General features: G+C 48.3%; 1 protein-coding gene across 5 annotated transcripts in view; it reads right to left on the bottom strand.

Annotated features, from left to right (window-relative positions):
• The window catches only part of SYTL3 (synaptotagmin like 3), an 88,165-nt gene that overhangs the window by 11,014 nt on the left and 57,468 nt on the right, over positions 1–19,683 (bottom strand). For all 5 annotated transcript variants that reach the window (XM_045805427.2, XM_045805428.2, XM_045805431.2 and 2 more), the window contains 3 exons: positions 17,571–17,695; positions 10,813–10,947; positions 2,936–3,114 (listed from right to left, as the gene is read on the bottom strand). In XM_045805427.2, the coding sequence (XP_045661383.2) occupies positions 2,936–3,114; positions 10,813–10,947; positions 17,571–17,695 (439 nt within the window). The remainder of the gene's footprint in view (positions 1–2,935; positions 3,115–10,812; positions 10,948–17,570; positions 17,696–19,683) is intronic.

Here is a 19,683-nt window from a genome sequence, read left to right as displayed (position 1 = left end):
TACAAGGTGGAAGTACATACCACTGTTTAAAAAACACTAGCTTTTATCATTGCCTGTGTATTTGCTTTTCCTGGGGTCTTCATGTCTTCACACGTCGTTGAGTTATTGTCTGGTGTCCTTCCATTTCAGCCTGCAGGGGGCGCCCTTGAGTATTTATTTCTTGCAGGACAAAGTCCCTCAGCTTTTGTTTCTCTGAGAATGTCTTAGTTTCTCCCTCATGTTTGAAGAATAGTTTTGCAGGATACAGGATTCTTGGTTGATGGGTTTTTTTTCCCCTTTAGCACTTTGAATATATCTACCGACTGCCTCCTGGCCTCTAAAGGATCTGACGAGAAATCTGCTGGTAATCCTCCTGAGGACCCCGGACGGGAAGGGGATCCCAACAATTGGAGGAGATGCCACAATGGCTCCCTCTGGGTCTGCACCTCTGTGATCAGAAGTGGCAGTCTGCAGTCAGAGCACACAACCCTGATATTTGGAGGACAGAATCCTTTCTTTCTTTTTTCTCTTTCTTCTTCTTTTTTTTTTTTTGCCCATGCTGACTCCTGTAAGCTGTGCATAGGCCGTTCCAGGAACACTGGCACAGCTGCCTGCCATGGGGCTGGCAGTGGGGGGATGGAGAGCTGCTATTATGCTAAGAGCAGAAACTGACACTAACCCCAAGGTACGTCCAAGTCTTCTGCTGGAAGTTTCAAGCCTTCAACAGACTGCAGTCCAAAACGGTTTCATTAGATGGCTTCTACCAGTGTCATCCTTGTTTTACAAGGGGAGACCACTTCCTAAGGTTTCCTACGCTGCCACCTTCCCAGAATCCTCTCTAGGCTTTTTTCCTTTAAAATGTATTGAGTTTTCAGGGCACCTGGGTGGCTCAGGTGGTTAAGCATCTGCCTTCAGCTCAGGTCATGATCCCAGGGTCCTGGGATCAAGACCCACATGGGCTCCTTGCTCAGTGGGGAGCCTGCTTCTCCCTCTCCCTCTGCCTGCCATTCCTCCTGCTTGTGCTTGCTCTCTCTCGCTCGCTATCTGTCAAATAAATAAAATCTTTAAAAAAATTAAAAATAAAATGTATTGAGTTTTATTCTAGTAGGCATTTCACTGATGGGCAACTCAGTTCGACCCTATCGTGGCTTGATTTTGCGTAGGTAGGGTGGTTGGAGAAGCCCCTACTGTGGGGCTAGAGAAATCCTACAGCTGCGTCCCAGTGAATGCCCCAGGTGTTCGGCAGTCTCCACTCCGGCTGGTCAGAGCTCCCGCCTTCCCCAGCACTGTGCCACGCCCCATGGCTCACCACCCCAGTAACCGTGCTGTGATGGACCTCATGAAATCTTGTTCTGCATATGAGCCCTGAGTATTTGGCCAAAGCCTCAAGGGGGTCCCTCTGTGGAGTTGTAGGTCTACTCCTCTGCGCACTTTGTGTCTCACTTGTTTACTGTTTGTTGAATGTTTATTATGTTCTAGACAATTTTCTGAAAGCTTAACATGGGCAAATTCCAGGAAACACCACAACAATCCTTTGAAGGAGGTGCTGTTATTTTCCCTGTGTTACAGTGAGGGATGGAGAGGTTGAACGACTTGTCCAAGGTCAAACCACATAAATGGTGGACCAGGGTTCAATGTCCCTGCTCTCAACCACCTCACTATAGTCCTTTCGAGAATTACAAGAGAGGCTCAGCATACATGAACAGTCATGGGCAGCATAAAGGTCTCTGATGGGACTGAACAAGAGTCTGGAGAAGGGACAGGATTACGGTTGCTACTTGTGGGAGTGGTGTAGGGAAAGTAGTCACAGCACAAACATGAGGAAAGCCTCGTTTGGAAAAAGTCAGGGGATAGATTTGAAACGATGACTGTTCCAATTTTCCTGGAGCAAAAAGTGTACGTGGGGGAACAACAGAAGTTAAGAAACGAGAAGGACAAGAGGGACGCTGTTCCGGAGACCCACAAGTGCTACATATAGCAATGCGCCTCCCCCGTCCTGCCCTGAGGAGGGACTGAAGGTTTCTGAGCAGAGCTGAGTTTGGCTGAACCAACAATCCATCCCCTTTCCCTAGCTGGTAATTAAAACATTGTGCTCAAAAGTTTTCCATGTAAGAAAAAAGAAATGTCAAGATGTGGTCCTTACCTTAAACCATATACCATAAATCAAACTCCAGTAGGTGAAAATAGAGAAGGATATATTTATAACCTGCAGGTAGAATTTTTCTACAGACTCAAAATACAGACATTTTAAAGGAAAAGACGGACAAATTTGACATCAAATTCTCAAGAAAAGCCATCATAAACAATGTTAGAAAACAACTAGAAGATATATAAAATACATGTAATCAATGAAGAGGCGTATTCAAAATGGGTTTTAAAAAACCCATATTCCTGTAAATAAATTAAAAAATGGCAAACAGCCCAATAGAAAAATGCCAAAAGATATGAATGGGAAGTTCCCAGAAGGGGAAACTTACGTGTCTAATGCATATATAAAAAGTTGCTCATCCCCCTTAGTAATCAGGGAAATGCATGCTAAAGTGATGAGATATCATTTCATGTCAGTTGGAAAAAAATTGTAATCTGTTTATGGTTTGTGTGAGACAGGCTCTTGGTTTGACTTTTCCTCTAGGGGAAGTCAAGAACCCAACACCATTCATTGAAGTTCATCTTTTCTGTATTGATTTCTAATAGTCCCTTGATCCTAGAAGTTCCCAGGTAGGCTAAGGTCTGCATCTGGACTTATGATTCTGCTCACCTGACCTACTTATCTATCCTTGCATCAACAACCCAGTGTTTGAATTACTACAGCTTTAAAATCATTCTCAATGGGCCTTTTTATAGGTCATTCTTTTAAACAATTGTCCTGGTTATTTGGAGACTTTTACTTTTCCATATAAACTTTAGACCCAATATGCCTACCATCTAATGTCAAAACTTAGAAAAAGAAACTTACGGATTGCACTTCCTCTTCTTTTCCTCTCCATAGGCAAGATTCTTACAGGCTTTGATGCATATTTCTAAAGAACGGGTTTTGAAGCAATAGTGAACGGCAAACTCTATTTCTCCAGTGACATTAGCATTGTCAAAACTGCCCATCTCCGTGCAAGTGCTGTTAAGGCTAATTAGACTTGCCTGAAATCAAGAAGACGGATATAATAAATTACTTCACAGTTAACCTATTTGTTGCATTTCTGGTTTTGAGATATCAAATTAATCAAAATTCACACAAAACATGCATCCTGACTCATAGTAAGTTAATAACACACCAGCTTGTACTTTGCCAAAATCAGTTGCCACATAGTCTGTCCTAAGGAGATGGGAAATCCTCGGAAAGTCGTGTCTTGCCCAGGTACGGTGTTTGCCTGGCGAGAAAGGTTACACAAGCTCCTTCTCGAACACAAATCAGTTGGGATGAAGTGGATTATCTCCTGCGCAATTCTGTGAAGATAAGTGTCAGGCGGGCAGATAATACCCGTGGCAGGAACAGCCGTGTGGAAAGCCGCAGAGCAGGGGCGTTAAGCAGCCTGATGGGGAATCAGATACGGCTGGATTCCAATGAGGGTCCTGCCACTCCTGAGCGGTGTCAAAGTCTAAATGGAAAAATAAGTACTAGACTCATGGGGCTACGGTAAGAAGTAACTGGAATTAAAATGTGTAAAGTACATTGTCAAAGGCAACAATAAATCCTGTTCCCATTTTTATGGGTATTTAAGTGAAAACCAGAACTGCCACCAGCAGGTAGGGCACTGTGGGCTCAGGTGAGGCCGGTAAGTGGAACGCCCGTGCCTAAAAAGACAAACCAACCGCGGCAGCACGGTTAGCCATGCCGACCTATGTGCCCCGTTTCCAGGCAAAGATCTCAGTGCTGACTGTACAAATAGGGAAGCCTGAATGATTTCCCCTTCTAATTCCCAGCGAGACCCTCCACCACCGGAAAACATCTGGGAAGAAACGAAGAAAGTCTGGGGCTTTCTGTCTCACTACAGGGAGAGCAAAACCCAATCCAACCCAACCAACAACTCATCAGAATTAACTATCGGCAGCCACGGGGCTCAGAAGCCAAGGGCTGAGTTAACTCATGCCAAGAACACAACCAGCTTCACCGCGCCCAGTCACCGGCTCAAACCATGGCACCTGCCAACACCCACACACGATTCGAGAGGAAAACAGTCTTTACATTGCACACAAAGGCAAGGAGCTGTACAACAGGAACCAGTGAGGCGCACACACGTGCAGGAGGAACGGTCGGGATGCTCGGCAGAAGGCGTGCATTGCTTGCAAGCAGAATGGGGGCGCGAATGCAGGGGCTCAAAAGTCCCAAGGAGTAAAATGGCATTCGTCCCGGGACCTCACTTCGGCCCATGTCAGATGAAGCTGAATTGCAGCAACTTCTCTGCCAAGAGCAAACAGAAAATGGAATTAAGTCACAAACAGTTTCAAGGCGTCGCAGAGCTCCCAAGAAGCCAGGACGGAGGGGCTGAGCTGCTGGAGGGAGGAGGAGCACAGTGCCACGAGCCTGGCACTCTGGGCCGTGTCTCCCTCTGAGGCCTTTGTCCCTCTGCGAGCAGACAGAGCTGGAAGACGGAGGAGTGAAGCTGAACGCAGCGGCCCTGGGGCTCAGAAGCCAAGGGCTGGGAGACAAAAACTGGTGTCTGGGGCTCTGAAGGCAGGCAGACCTGAACAGCCAAGTTCACCGAGCAAGTGGAAATGCACCGAAGTGGGAGAGACACTAGATGCTTCTTTTCCCTTCAAGGGATTTGCTGATTTATTTGAAAGTTCTCACTGAGCAGCTTAAAAACGTTTTCCAAAAAGTTCTTACTGGAGAAGCCCACCACAGAGGAGGGGCTCGGTGACCTCCAGACTTTCAGTGGGGACCCCCACCCAGCTTCCTTCCCAGGAGTAAGAGTCCACTGGAATGGGGTGGTGCTCTCAAAGCCTGACACCCAGCTTTGAACGAGCTCAACACCAGATGGGTAAAGACTGTTTACCTTCACTCGAGCTGTCTGCTGGAAGCAAGAGAACATTCTCTCTGAAGGAGGGTCACGCCCAGCGCTTCGTGCCCCTGGAAGCTGCAAGAGCACAGGGCTCTGCACGTTCCTGCCCTTACTGTTTCTCCAGCACCCAGCTCAGTGCCTGGCTCAGGGTAGATCCCCAGTAAATATTTACGAAGGGAATAGAGAAAGCACTTGAAGTACTTTGATTTAGAAGTGCTTTTTGTAAATATTATGGCATGATGGGGTACGCAGTCTTGTGCTTGAAGGAGCCGCAGAACTGAAGTGAGAAGACTCACTCGGTGGTCGTCCTAATCTTCTAGAACTTCCTTAAGTCATTTAACTGCAGGTTCCAGAGGAAAACTATTTTTAAATAAAACTACATGTAGGCACATAATAAAACTGCTGAAAAATCAAGACAAAGATGAAAAACCGTAAAGGCAGAGGAAGAAAAGATACGCTCTCTTTAATGGAGGAAACAATAAGGGCAGGAGAGGATGGGCGCCCAGGTATCGCTCAGGTGTCCGGCTGCTTCTGTTGAGGAGGGAAAGGAAAAAAGGCCGGGAACAGACCCAGCAAGGTTAATTTTGGTATCAGAAGGATTAGGAAATTCTGAGCTGATTGCTTTTTTTTTTTTTGAAAAGTAAAAAGGGATGTTTATTTGTTGAAAATGAGAAAGAGGAACAGGATAGGAGATCTGAAGGAGTTTGGGAAGAACTGGAGGAGGTGTGAAATGGTTGTTCTGAGAGCAGGAAACTGAGCTACCCAGAGAAACGCATCAGGCCCAGGACCGCTGGCCTGTAGGTGACAAAACGGGGCAGATCTGATCCCCTCACACGGGGCGTGAGGTCCACACTCCACAGTGGGGCGGGGAAGGTTGCCCCCGGCTCATCCAGCTGGGTGACCAGCGTTATAATGCATCCAGAAAGCATTAGAATTACTCATCCTTCACTTCATAAGTACATTAGCAGAGCTCGAAGCAGGTTGGGATCCACCCAAAAGTGGCACAGAGAATCAGAAGTCAAGCTGGAAGAGGACCGAGGTGCCCAGCTGCTTGGGCCACCAGCTTACGGGAGCGTCTCTGAGTGACTCGGCCGCCGGGCCCGTGTAGCCAGGGAAAGTATAGCCTCGGATAATGAAAGGACGGCAGAGCACATCCTTTGGTCAACCGCATTCCCGAGATAATTTATGCCTCGACCACTGTTGCCTTGGGAAGGTTTTCTGGTTCTATTTTCTTTGTAGCCAGAACAGAATCTTGGAGCAAGCTGCAACTTTGAGCAGCCCATGGAGGCAACCCAGAAGTGCTGGCTCCGAAGAGCCACTAAGAACTCCACCTGACTTTCACTCGAGCCGTTGGGGCTGCCCGAGTGTGAAAGAAAAGTACATCGGAGCAAAACCAAAGGAGAACCAGATCAGGCCGGCAGGGCGCATTCCGCGACTTTCTCCGAAGGGCACAAGTGAGCTACTGTAACCACAAGCAAGCCTCGCTGCCCTTTCCTTTCACAAAGGCAGGAAGCGAGGGGTCAGCGGAAACCACAGCTACAGCTGACCCTTGAACACCATGGGTTTGACTATGTAGAATTTTCCAGTAACCACAGTACAGTACTCCAGACGTGTTTTCTCTTATGATTTTCTGAACATTTCCTTTTCTCTAGCTTACTTTTTGTAAGAATACAGCACATTATACATATAACATTAAAGATGTGTTAATTGACTGTAAGTGTTATCAGTAAGGCTTCTGGTCAACAGTACGCTGAGTTAAGTTTTGGGGGAGTTGGAAGTTATTCACGAATTTTTGATGGCACAAGGGGTCAGTGCCCCTAACCTTTACATCGTTCAAGAGTCAACTGTGTTCTTAAAAAAAAAAAAAAAAGTCCTGCTCACCAAGAGCACACCGAGAGCATTACTGCAGAGCGGTCAAGATGGTGGCCATGGAGCCAGACAGGCTTTCATTCGGCTCTGGGTCCTGACACTTAGTGGCTGTAGGATCTTGAGCAATATTCTTACCCACTGTAAACTCAGTTTCCTCATCTGTAAAATGGGGATCTATTTCATAAGAGTGGGATGAGGCTCAGTTATTTAATGCATGTAGAGACTCAGAACTGTCCCCATGCAAAGCATAGGACATTCATTACCATTTGGAAAATGCCACACAATGTGGCTGTCCTTCATAAGGATACCTCTGGTTAAATAAGTAATTATAAAATGAACACCCATGTGCCCAGCACTCAGCTGGAGTAAAACAACAGAACCAAGACCTGAGAAGTGCCCTGGGCCCCACCCTCCTGTCCAATCCCCTCTCATTCTTGTCCCTGAGTGCCTGCTGTTTCAAAGTTTCCTATTAATCATCCTTGTTTTTCTTTATGGTTTTACTACATATGTATATATCCCCCAAACAATATATTGGTTAGTTTCACCTGATTTTGGAATTTATATAATTAGAATTCCCACTGTTTTATAAATTCATCACGTGGTCAGGTGTGGTTTGGTCATTCCCAAACAGTATTCCATTGGATGAATAGGCCATAATATAATCATCCTTTTTTATTCTGTTCTTAAATAAAAATACATTAATATGGATAGCTAAATACAACACTTTTAAAAAAAAAATCAGTGGAGCCAGACAAATTCAGAAATATTAATGGGAAAACGAAGGATTTCCACACACGCCTCTGGGTGACGGACCGCGAACGTCTTGAGCCGGTCTCTATTCAGAAGTGACCGAAATGCCACGAGAACGTCCCACATGTCAAATTTATGTTTAAAGAAAACACCCGGGGCGTTGGATTTTTTTACTTCTTTGATTAAAAATCTGCTCTCTCCCAAACTTCTGCCAACCTCCATATCTAGGGAGTTCCAACATGCACTTCATGTGGTCCCTCCCGCCAAACACAGCACCTTCTGGCAGGAAAAATGTAAACTGCATGAAAACACGGATATAAATGCATTCCTTTTTAGAATTTTTTAAAAACAGAAGTATAAACAAAATTAAAAACCAGACAGGAACTCTGGTAGGAATTTTTCTCCCATAGGAAGTCTAAAAAATTAATGTATTTCTTCACACTACCAAGTTCTACTTCTGATTGGATTTTCCTTATTTTTTTCTTTTGTAAAGCAAATTGTTTCCTCCCAAAACATTATATGTTTATGAAAAAAATACAGAAAATACACGTGAGCCCCCAGAAAAATTTTAAGAGAAAAGCATATCCCCATTATTCCGGGGTCAAATTTTGGTATAATCCTTTCACTTGTTTTGCAAGGTCTATCGTAGAACCATTTTGTTTTCATAAATATGTGCTACTATAATACTATTTTGTAACCTTATCTTTTCATTTACTGAGGTGTATTTTCTCTATTAATATTCTTCAACATTTTTCACAGCTACAAAGTATTCCTCTGAAGAAATGCACCAGTTTATAAGAATGCCTGCACCCTTGCCAACACTGGCCCGAATCACTTCTAAAATGTGCTAAGATGACCCCCAAAATAGCACTTGCTTTCATTTTGCACTGATTTAATACCTGGGAGGCTGAGTGTTTCCCTACTTACTGCCCCTGTTTCTCTCCTTGTGTAATAAGTAGAGATGGAGTCAGCTTTACCCGCTCTGACTCCCTCTTCTTAGAGAACAGCAGTGTCTGTCGGAAGAGCAGGCAACGTCTTGGGGCTCGAAGCAATCATCAGTATTTGCTTTGTGGGAGCTCCGTTTCCCCAAACACTGCTCCAGTCTCGAGGGAACAGGTGAGGATTCATCACGGAATAACTCAACCTCACGAGGATAACTTGAAGGGCGCAAATCAGGGCACCCCAGACAGAAGCCAGGGAGAAGGGAACCGGGTTGCAGGGGTAGGTTGAGAAGGACTTGCCCTAAGAAACAGAGCCTGGGTGAGAGGAACACACTCACCCGCTTCTCGTCACCGCAGCACCATTTCCCACCAGTCGGAAAGGTTTTCTAGGTGTGGGTCGGCCCCAGGCAAGTGCAGCTGAACCGGGGGGTGTGGCCAGGGAACCCACTCCCTTGGAGAGCTCACCAAATGCGGGGGCAGCACCAAGAGCCCCGGCTTTGACTCACACGGCTCCCGGGTGTTGAGTCAGAGCTCTGCTGTTTCTGTCCGCTTCGACCTCTGCGAACCAGCTTTCCCCATTTGTGAAATGGGGTAATAGTATCCAGCTGGCAAGATCGTTGTGCAAATGATTGATGAGAAGCACCTGGCTCGGTGGTTTGCACACAGTGGGCTTTCAATCAACAGTAGGTCCGGTAAGGAGGCACGCGGTGCTCCCTCCGTGCCAGGTGCAGCTGGGGCACCGCAATTACAGTAGGCGCTACACAACAGGGAACCCAACGACACAGCCGTGGAAGGCGAGGAGACCATGAGTAACAGAGAGAAGGGAAGGATGATGGCGGGCCGGGCAGGGCAGGGCAGGGGGTGGGCTTCCCGGACCAGGTGGCTCTTGTTAGATCGCAGAGGCTGACCCAGTAGGTCTGGGGCGGGGCCAGGGATCCTGACTGCTGAGAAGTCCCAGGCGAAGCCAGTGCTGCGGGGTCCCACATTGTGAGGAGTGTGGGTGCAGAGCAGTGGCGCTGAGAGGGGCGGGGGCGCTCAGTGACCGGCGGGCTGGGGGGCCGCCAGCGTTCCGTGGACTGAGGCAAGGATGTTAGCCGTCCTTCAGCGCACAGTCTGGCCCGCTTCTGCCTCGACTTTTTAATGTTCCACCAGATATTCATGTAGGGGGGGGGGTGTTATCATTTTCTAAAGTGAGTGCCATTTTCCGTAAACACACACCCACCCCAATGCACAGAGAGGTGGAAGGGCTTGCTCTGGGTCACACTAGAGGAGCTGGAATGTGAACCAAGAAGGGGGTTTCTAGAAGCTGAGTTCTTAACCGCTCTAACACCACGGAATGAGGGCATTCTGATTCGCAGAACCCAGTGAACTAAAAAGAACAAGCTTGACACTCGTTTTCTTGATGACAGCTCTGAGGTTTGGGGTCGTTGTGCTTGTCTAAGATTGTTTAACAAGTTCAAGAGCTATGACGGTGAGGTGACCCGTCGTTCCAGGTTGTGTCACACCACATACCACGGTCTCAAGCATCAAGTCAGCAGTCCTTCGATGTTTACAAATAAACAAATGAATGACTAAAAGGCCTGCCTCTTAACAGAGACAATCTTTAAAATATTCTGAAAAAGAACAGCACAGCTGGAGAACCCACGCTACCTGACTGCACGGCTTCCTACAGTCATCAGGAGGGGGGGTCTCGCCACAACACGCACGGAAAGGTCAGCAGAGCAGAACCCAGAAAAAGACCCACGCTTCCACAGTTTTCAACAAGGATACCAAAGTCAATGGGGGAAATGAGAGTCTTTTTTTAAGCAAATGGTGCCGGAATAACTGAGTATCCCCGTGGGAAAAGGAGCTCCAACCTACACCATTCACCACATCAAGGAGCGGGAGCACAGACCCACGCAGAAAAACGAAACTTTCATAAAGCTTCTAGAAGAAAACAGGAGGATGTCTTCATGACGTATGGGTAGACACGACCCAGAAATAATTGTAAGAGAAATATCTGATAAATTAGATGTCATTTAAGGTAAAAACTTCTCATCCAAAGATACCAGTATTTGTTATTAATGACTATCTCTGTGTATAAAAGAAAAACCCATCAGAGTATAGCCAGGAATCCCCAGCTCCCCGTGCAGGTAAAACATGACCTCCCAGTTCTGTTGTCCTGTTCCAGTTCATCCCACAAGACAACACCTCCCTCCTACCCTTGCTTCCCAACCCAACCCGACATCGTGCTGACAGCCACTCGTCACGTGTCCAGGGAATTAGATGAGACTCACGTGTCTCAAGCCTCCTGAGAATAAAGCGCTGGGCGTTGGCCCGGATGAGAGATCCTCTTGCTTCAAGACAGGGTTAGTAAGGCGTTTGGGACTCTCTTGATTGAGAGGTCTCAGAATATCCGGCGCGCTTGCCTTCTGGAAAAGGAAACACAGAATTAATAATGGGGTCTGCGTCCCGGTGTGACGTCCCAGTTGTTCAACTGTGGTAACCACAGCCAGCAAGCCTGCATCTATGACCTGCTGGCACTCATTTGCAAACTTCTGGGTGCTGAGTAAGAGCACACTTCTGTTTGGATAAATGCATCCACACACACACCCGCGGGGCCCCGGCAGGCACGGGCAAGCGCTGGGATATTCACGGGCAGCGCTGGGTGGATCCCTTACGCATTAATAAGTCTTAAAGAAGTGAAGTCCACATTTGGACCTTAATAATGATCCCTGCATTAAATCACACGAAATATACTATTTGGCCTATCAGCTTGAGCTCTAATGGGCTTATAGAAAAGGGAAAAATTAAAATATGTCTCTTAATTTTTTTTTAAAGATTTTATTTACTTATGTGACAGAGAGGACAGCCAGCGAGAGAGGGAACACAGCAGGGGAGTGGGAGAGGAAGAAGCAGGCTCCCAGCGGAGGAGCCCGATGTGGGACTCGATCTTGGAACGCCAGGATCACGCCCTGAGCCAAAGGCAGACGCTTAACGACTGTGCTACCCAGGCGTCCCTATGTCTCTTAATTTTATCAAAAATAATTTAATAGTCAGTACCTCTTCTATGATGTGCACAGCTGTGCTTTCCAATGCGGTAGTCACTAGTTACATGTGGCTATTTAAATTCAAATTCCCATTCACTGCCAGCAAATAAAATCAATGAATAACTCGTCTATTGCACTAGACACATTTCAAGGGCTCAGGAGCCACCCGGCGCAGTGGTTAGAAACTTCCCTTGGACGGTGGTCGCACAGGGCAACAAACACACTGCACAAGGCAGGAAACCTCTCCCTGGCTGAGCACCCGGAGTTTGTGAATCTTGACTTTGGGTTTTGATGCCGGGTTGGACGTGGAACTTGGAAATATAACATTTGCAGCATAGTTGTAATTTTCAGGAATGAAAGACTGAGCATATTGGCAAACAAGTGAAAGAAGTGATTAGCTCCAGATTACTCGTACGGTTTATGCTCTCGATCCCCAGAGAGCCAGCTCAGTTCCATCAGACGTTTGCTCAGCAACACTATCTTTGACCCACCACTCTAAGTCCTGGGGCGGAAAGGGGGGGTCGGAGGAGAAGGGGAAGGAGGAGAAGATGTACTGTCCGCCCTCCAGGGGCTCGCCTAGCTGGTCGGAAATAGATACACCATTGAAATGGAGGCACAAGCCAGGTCAATGGGTAAGAGAGGGCGAGCTGATGAAGAAGGGGGTGATCTTCAGGGGAAGTATGACCTGAGTGGGAGGTTGAAGCCTGGCTGGAGAGAGACTCAAAGGTGAGGCATCGCGAGTGGAGGCCCATCATGACGGTTAAGTATGGAGTACATCCCTACACCTGCTAGCGACCCATGCAACAGCAGAGACCCAAGAGGCCAGATGGATTCTTGACATGTCAGGCTGTCCAGAGAACAGGTGGCTTGGGGACACCAAAGAGTGGGTCCAGGGGAGGAGGGAGCGGGCCAGAAAAGTTGCAGGTCCAAAGCGGGGATTTCAGGGATGAAGGATGTTCAAAGAGGAGAAAAGAGTATGAGAAAAGACTCAACCAAAATGAAAGAAATGCAGATTTTTAAAAATTGCCTATCAAAATTAGCATATATTAAAAGAGAAGGTGTAATACTTAGTGCCAGCAGGGGTGCTGAAAAGCAGGCCAATCCACTTCTAATGGTCAGGTAAACGGAGTCAACCCCAGAGGAGGGCAGTTTGGCAGCATGAATTATAACCCCTAAAAAGTAGCTGTAAAAAATGACGATATATATGTTTGACATGGAAGGAATTAAAATATAACGCTAGAGATTCTTAAGAAAGCGAATTACCAAAGCGGATGTGTGGCATGATGTCATTTTTAAAAAAGATTTATTTATTTATTTGAGAGTGTGAGCAGGAGGAGGGACAGAGGGAGAGAGAGAGTCCCAAGCAGACTCCCTGCTGAGTGCAGAGCCTCACGACCCTGAGATCATCACCTGAGCCAAAACCAAGAGTCGGATGCTTCACCGACTGAGCCACCCAGGTGCCCCACGATGCCATTTTCATAAAGTGAGCGTTCACCTGTACTCCAAGTGACTGTCCTGGGTCAACGCTGTGCTTGCTTTTTCTTCCCCTCCTTCTCCTTGTGTTTTCTAAACTCTCATTAGTGCATAGGCATGGGTTTTATTATGTATAAAAGCAATAAAATCATTTTTGTAATTAAAGAATGGAATTCCAGGGGCGCCTGGGTGGCACAGCGGTTAGGCGTCTGCCTTCGGCTCAGGGCGTGATCCCGGCGATCTGGGATCGAGCCCCACATCAGGCTCTTCCACTATGAGCCTGCTTCTTCCTCTCCCACTCCCCCTGCTTGTGTTCCCTCTCTCGCTGGCTGTCTCTATCTCTGTCAAATAAATAAATAAAATTAAAAAAAAAAAAAAGAATGGAATTCCGGTCAACTGTCAAAGGCAACAAAGTCACTGACAAGGATGATGTTCAAATTGGTCACCTCTCTCTTCAATCAGGGGTGCCTGGGAGGTGCCCTAGGGAACAGTGTCACACTGGCATGGGGAATGGACTGCACGGAAGCTAGGAGTGAACAGGAGGGAGGGCAAAGCAGGGCAAGTGCAGGGACAGCAAGAGCAGAGGACGTTTTCATGGATTTGGGCCGTGACGAAGAAATGGAAGAACAGCTTGAAGGGAATCCTGCAAAAGATGCTGCTTTCATTTTTTAAGGTGGGGAAGATCGGGGCATACTTGCAGGTTGAGGAGAAACAGAGATGGGAAAAGCGTCGAGCTGATGGAGCAAGGTCCCAGGGGGAGCGAGGAGGATGGACCCAGCGCCTGGGAAGGAACATCCATTTCTGAGTCAGGAGGAGAGGATGACTAACGATCCAGAGAAATGCCAAGTGGGAGGAAGTAGTCCCAGTGGGAGGAAGTGAGAGGAAGTAGGAGGGCTCTCCCACCGCAAGGCCTCCACCCTCTGAGCACATCAGGGGACGGACTTGGAGAATGTGGAATGAAACAGCAAGCAAGGCAGCCATCAGACCAGGACAGAAAGAATAAAATGAGCTCAATACTAACAAAGCTTTGTGAACCTTAGGTGTAATTCCATTTTCTTTAAGGCAACATAGCTTCTAAATAAAAAAAAAACCTGATGACAGAAAGTTCTGAAAAGGAACAAAGAGAACTATCTTTATAACAGTGATCACATGGCATGGCGAATTCATAGCCAGTGATGCCTGTGCTTCTAAATATGTTAGGATTCTGGAAAACCTTTAATGAAGCCTAAGTGCAAATACACGTATTTTGAAATTATTAGAAAAGCCAACACTATTCTGAGGAACATACCTATTTTGACTAAGGGATCAACCTGAAATGTCGCGTTCAACTCTTCCCCAGTAAATTCTAAAGGACCTGGATGACTTTGTCACGTCCGTGCCATTAAAGGGCATCAGGATTCAAAGAGCAGCTTATCGACCTTGTGGAGACAGGCTTTTTTTTCTTTCCCTGTGATTTTTAATGTATTTCAATAACCATCTAGTTCGGCCAGATTGCAGAGAAAAACGATGGCCCCGAATGGGGTCTACTCTGCACAGAGTTAATAAGTTGAATATTCGCTTCTGAAAGATCAATAAACATTAGGCTTCATTTGATCAAATTATGGATGCCCTGGAACCACACAATCTGTGCGTTTGGGATTCTTTTTTGCTGATCTTAGGTAAGAGAAGGGAGAGCAGCCGCGGCCACGCTGAGACGGCAGGTGCAGTGTCAGAAAAACCCCGGGGCCGCGCTCGGCCAGCAGGACACGCTCTGCGCACCGTCGAATCCCAGCTGAGAGGGAGGCTGCGTCTCCTGGGACCAACCGGGGGGTCCACCGCCCTCAAGTCTGAGGACCAAGTGTTTTCACACTTGAACCCCACGCTGCTGCCTCCCTTCTCCTCTGGCTGCTCAGCCCTTGAGTGTGGGCGGCAGGTGGGGAGAGAGAAGGTGTGCGGGAGCGCCACGCCCGGGCCGGTGGTTTCCTCAGATTTCAGACCTACGTGGGAAAACTTCACATAAAGGGGCATAGAATGAAAGGAAGGTTTCTTCCCCGCCTGCGTCCTTGTTCCCTCTCCTCAGAGGCAGCCCCTCCCTCCTGCTTCTTGTGTTTCCTTCCTGGTTAACAGGTGTGTGTCTCACGGCCCGTACAGATCCGCCGCACATCCAGAAGATGCACGGGCGCTCTCCAAGGACAGGTAAGAGAAGTCACCTCGCAAAAGAGCCCCGGCCCAGATGTGGACGGGAGGGTCTTTACAGGACATTTTCAGAACGCGCCACTCACACCTAATGGTCAGAGAAGCGGTCCTGAGCTTTCTTGGTTACCAGCCCAGAGTCACCACACGGTCTTAAGAAAGCTGCATACTCTCTCTGTGCCTCAGCGTAGCCACCTGCAAAGTGGGCACTGATGTCCCCTCCTCCCAAAGGGCACCACGTCGTGTGCTTGATGTTGGCAAAATGCCCCCGAGTGCTGCAGTGGAAATGTGTGATTTTTATGAGCTCGCCAGCTAGGGCATGCGTAATTGCAGTCTGACAAACGTCCTATTTAAAGATGTACTCTTTATATTTCAACCCCGTAATTATTTAGCATTTATAGAGCAGGCCATGATTGCTGAGGACTTTATAAACATGTGGCTAAATTGCTCCTTAAAACAGCCATATCCTCAAGTAAGGTAGGGAGAGAGGATGCCTGCAAAAGTAGAAAGCACGTCCTGCCAAGAGCACGGCAGCGAACTGGACACGCGTGGCGAAGTGTCTGCAGGATGGGGCTCTCTGGCCATGGCCGTCCCTGGTCTTCCTCGCTTCTACCCTCAAGCTGCCTGGTCCCATCAGACAGCCTTGCAATTACCCAGCAGGCCAACAACAGTGCCTGGTAACCTTAGTGAGGGGGTGTGTGTATACATATACGTGTATATATATATTTATGAAATATGATGGTCACCCTCTGGCTAGAGCTTGGGCTCTAGATCTTTACCATGGCAGTAACAATACCGATCTCAGTACTTTTGCAAGAATTAAATGTGACTGGTATGTAACAACACGGCCGTGCACGCCGAACACAGTATCTCCTGAAAGCCTGCTAACGTCTCCTCCATCTGTTGACTCAGGGACGGTGGCTGGGATGGCATTTGTGCAGACCCCACGGGGACGAACACTTGTTTGCATCTGGGAGTTCCAAAGGCCTTCCGGATACATCTCACATGCTCTAGATGCCTTCTCCTAAATCTAGGGAGGTCCCGGGGCGGCCGCAGCATCACCTGCTCTCCCAACCACTCCTCAAACTCATCGGAGACTCTGCATCTCACACCGGCCCCAGAGCTCTGCATTTTAACAACATTCCCAAGTGACTCACACACACATTAAACTCGAGAACAGCTGCTCCAGAGTTCAGCCTCCAAACCAAGACCGCCCACCACTTTCTGGTTATGTAACCCCGGCCATGTGACATAATCACGCTAAGCCTCAGTTTCCCTAAATGCAAAACAGGGCCAAATGCAATGCATGGTTCACGGGGGTGGCGTGAGGATAAAATGAAATGATCCAGGGAAAGTCTTGAGTGGAGTCTGGCACAGAGTAAGAAAGACTGGCAATTGAGATAGTATATTTAGATGGCTTAGGTAGCAATTTAGATACTGTATTATCTCGGGCGATCTTTACCAGCAGCCTGCGCCTTGGGCAGAACGAGTATTATCATCATTTCGCCAAGAGCGGATCAAGGCTCCAGTTCATGGGACAGGCCCAAGGTAAAGGGTCACAGATGGAGGCAGAATCTGAAACCTCCAGATTGTGTGGGGAAGTTCCAGCAGGAGGGTGGGGCTAACCTGGGGACATCCTGAGGGGCGCTCCCAGCTGCAGTGAAGGGGCACCTGTTCTGTCTGGCCAACCAGAGTGGTCCTACTGACCCTGTCGACAGCCAGGTGGTGGCACCTGCCCTAGCCAGGTCACCTCGGCTAGACCAGAACCCAGTGTCCTGATTCTAAAATCACTTTCTCTCCTGCTTCAGACTTGGTTGATCCTGGTGGAAAGCCAAAGAAATTATTTCCTTAAAAGCCTTTATTAGGTGCGCTCGCTCGTGGTTGAGATAGCTGGAGCACCCCCTCGTGATTGCCCGTGGTCACGCAGCATCTATGTTTGTAGTGGTTTCCATCAGAGACCAGGACGGATTTTAACTGGAGGTTGTTGGAAGTAGGACCACCTCTTGACCCTCCATGAGGGTCTTTGACCGCAGGAATCACCTGGCCCATCTCGGCCCTGCAGGTGGGCCCTTGCCTTTGGGGTGGCCTTGAAGCCAGCAGGGAGCTCCAGTGGCCACCCAGAAGCCCCAGGGGCTCGGGATCAGGCTGAAGTTTTCTTTTCCCTGCTCTCAACTGTTTTCCAAATCCACCCTGAAATTTGACCGTCAGTTGGCCTGGCTTTCCCAATAGAGAGGCGTTTATAATTATGCGGGTTTTTTCAGACTGCTTAATGTGGTGCTATCAAATAAGAGGAAAACTAAATCTATAGAGGAAATGGGCTAGAAGTAGCTCTCATGACGGCCGGTGGCCTGGGGGAATACCCTGGTGGTGACGTTGATGGCAGTGTCAGACTGGCTCCTTCTCTCCGTCCGGCTAGCACACTGCCTGGGACCCGTGGCTAGGAGTTGCTTGTCAGAGGTCATGTCATTCTGGGACTTGGAAAGCTCTAGAAAACAAATACAACGGATGACAGGTGGGAGCACACAGCTTTGACAGTCTCGTGGGGCCCTCCTCTGGGATTCCCTGCAACCACACCCCGAGAAGCCCCCAAGGTCTCCCAAGGCTAGGCTTGCAGCATGGGGAGGATGGCACATCCAGCCCCCAGCTCTGGGGCCAGGGCGAGCGTCTCCAGACACCACATGCTGACGCGGGCCACACCGCACCACGCACAGGACAGGGGAGCTGGATTCCCAAAAGGTGACTCTGTGGCCCCATGCTTCTGTGGGCAGAGCCGCTGTCAGGACGGGAGTGAGAGGGCGGGAGTGACAGGGAGGTCTTCTGGCCAAGTTACTCTGCACCCTGGACCACACACCGTGAGCACCCGGTTGTCTAAGCACAAAAAGGGCAGCCTAGCCACACAGCCAACTTTTTAGGGGTGGCTTCCAAAGACTTATAACTAAATACCATCTCTCGGGACCCTTTGAAGACAGGTGGAAGTAACTTCAGGATACCCCTACAGTTATTTTAATAGGCAAACCCTGGATATACAACTTTTTTTTGCAGTGTAATAGTGGTCGAGAATAAAGGTGAATAAAGTGAGAAGGAAGGAACCCACACACAGAAGGAAGCAAAACACCTCAGTGATGCTCTTGTCTTCCAAAAATGTCTTCCCTTTTCCATGGGGTCCTTGTCTCTCTCAAAGATGACCTCGAAACTATCTTTAGACCAGCGCTTTCCAACAGATAATAATATGGCTCATGTATGCCCTTTCAAATTTTCTAGTAGGCACATTTAAAAAAGAAACAGGTAAAATTGATTATAACACTGTTTCATGTAACACAATATATCCAAAATATTGTTAAAATATATAATCAATATGAAAATTAATGAAATTTTTAATTGCGCAATGGACACACAACACTTCCTAGTTTCCGGGTCACATTATGAAATGATCACCCCACTAAGTCTAGGTACCATCCTTCCCCATGTAAGACTGTTTCAATATTACTGTTTTCCCTGTGCTGTACAATTAATGAAATTTTTAACTTCTTTTTTTTAACACGAAGTTTCCAGAATCTGGTGTGTATTTCACCCTTTTCGTTTGAAAGGCCGCATTTCCACAGCCACCTGCAGTCAGCACACAGGGCAGCCTGGCTCGGGAGCAGCCCGTCTGCGGATCGGCTCCTGAGACGCTGCTTCTTAGGCATCCCCCGCACAGGCTGCCAGGGCGAACGTCAGCAGAGCGTCTCTCTTCTCTAGAGGAGAACCTCACTTGCCCCCCAGGACCCCACCAGGATGTGTGGGACCTCTCCTGTCTAAGAGCACTGCTGTCCACACTGCCCCCAGGTCTACCCTCCGGAAACCGTGGCACATCTTTCTGTGCCTGGAAGCTAGCAGGGTCCCAGCACACACCAGGCCCTCAAAGCTGACCGTGAACTTGAACTCCTCCTATAGCCAAACCCCAGCCCTGCTATGAAGGGTGGGGGAGCCCCAGGAGGTGAAGCCCCCTTGGGGGACGGTGTCCTCCCCCTGCCATCTGTGTGGCACTCGCTCCAAAGCCTGTGCCTTCATCTGGTCCCTTTATGCTCACAGACGAGGCGGCGGGGGGGGCGGGGTGCCTCCCAAGCAATTCGGCATCTCACGATGGGGTTTGGAATGGCCATTACCGGGTGAAAAGGGAAAGTGACAGCAAACAGCACAGAAGGGCCCTGAAGCGAAGAAAATCAACGTTCTTACTTCCTCCTCCCCTTGGAAGGAGGGCCAGACTGCTGGAATCTCCTAGAAATGCAGCCGTAATAGAAAGGGCTGGAATTGGTCATTTCTTCCAACTGGATTGGCTTCCTTGGGCAACATCAGCTGCCAGAGGTTGTAGCCCTGGGGCGGCTCCCCACAGTCTTCAGGCCAAGGTCCCCTCCAGCCGTCCCCCCCAGACCCCAGGGGACACCAGAAGGCGGCTGTCCCCTGCACCACTTCTGCAGGAACCAGGCCACACAA

This window comes from Ursus americanus, chromosome 11, assembly GCF_024610735.1.
Source record: "Ursus americanus isolate L20-20 chromosome 11, mUrsAme1.1.p, whole genome shotgun sequence".
NCBI lineage: Eukaryota > Metazoa > Chordata > Mammalia > Carnivora > Ursidae > Ursus > Ursus americanus.
The sequence above is the reverse complement of the archived record's forward strand: the minus strand, read 5'-3'. Positions and strand labels throughout refer to the sequence as shown.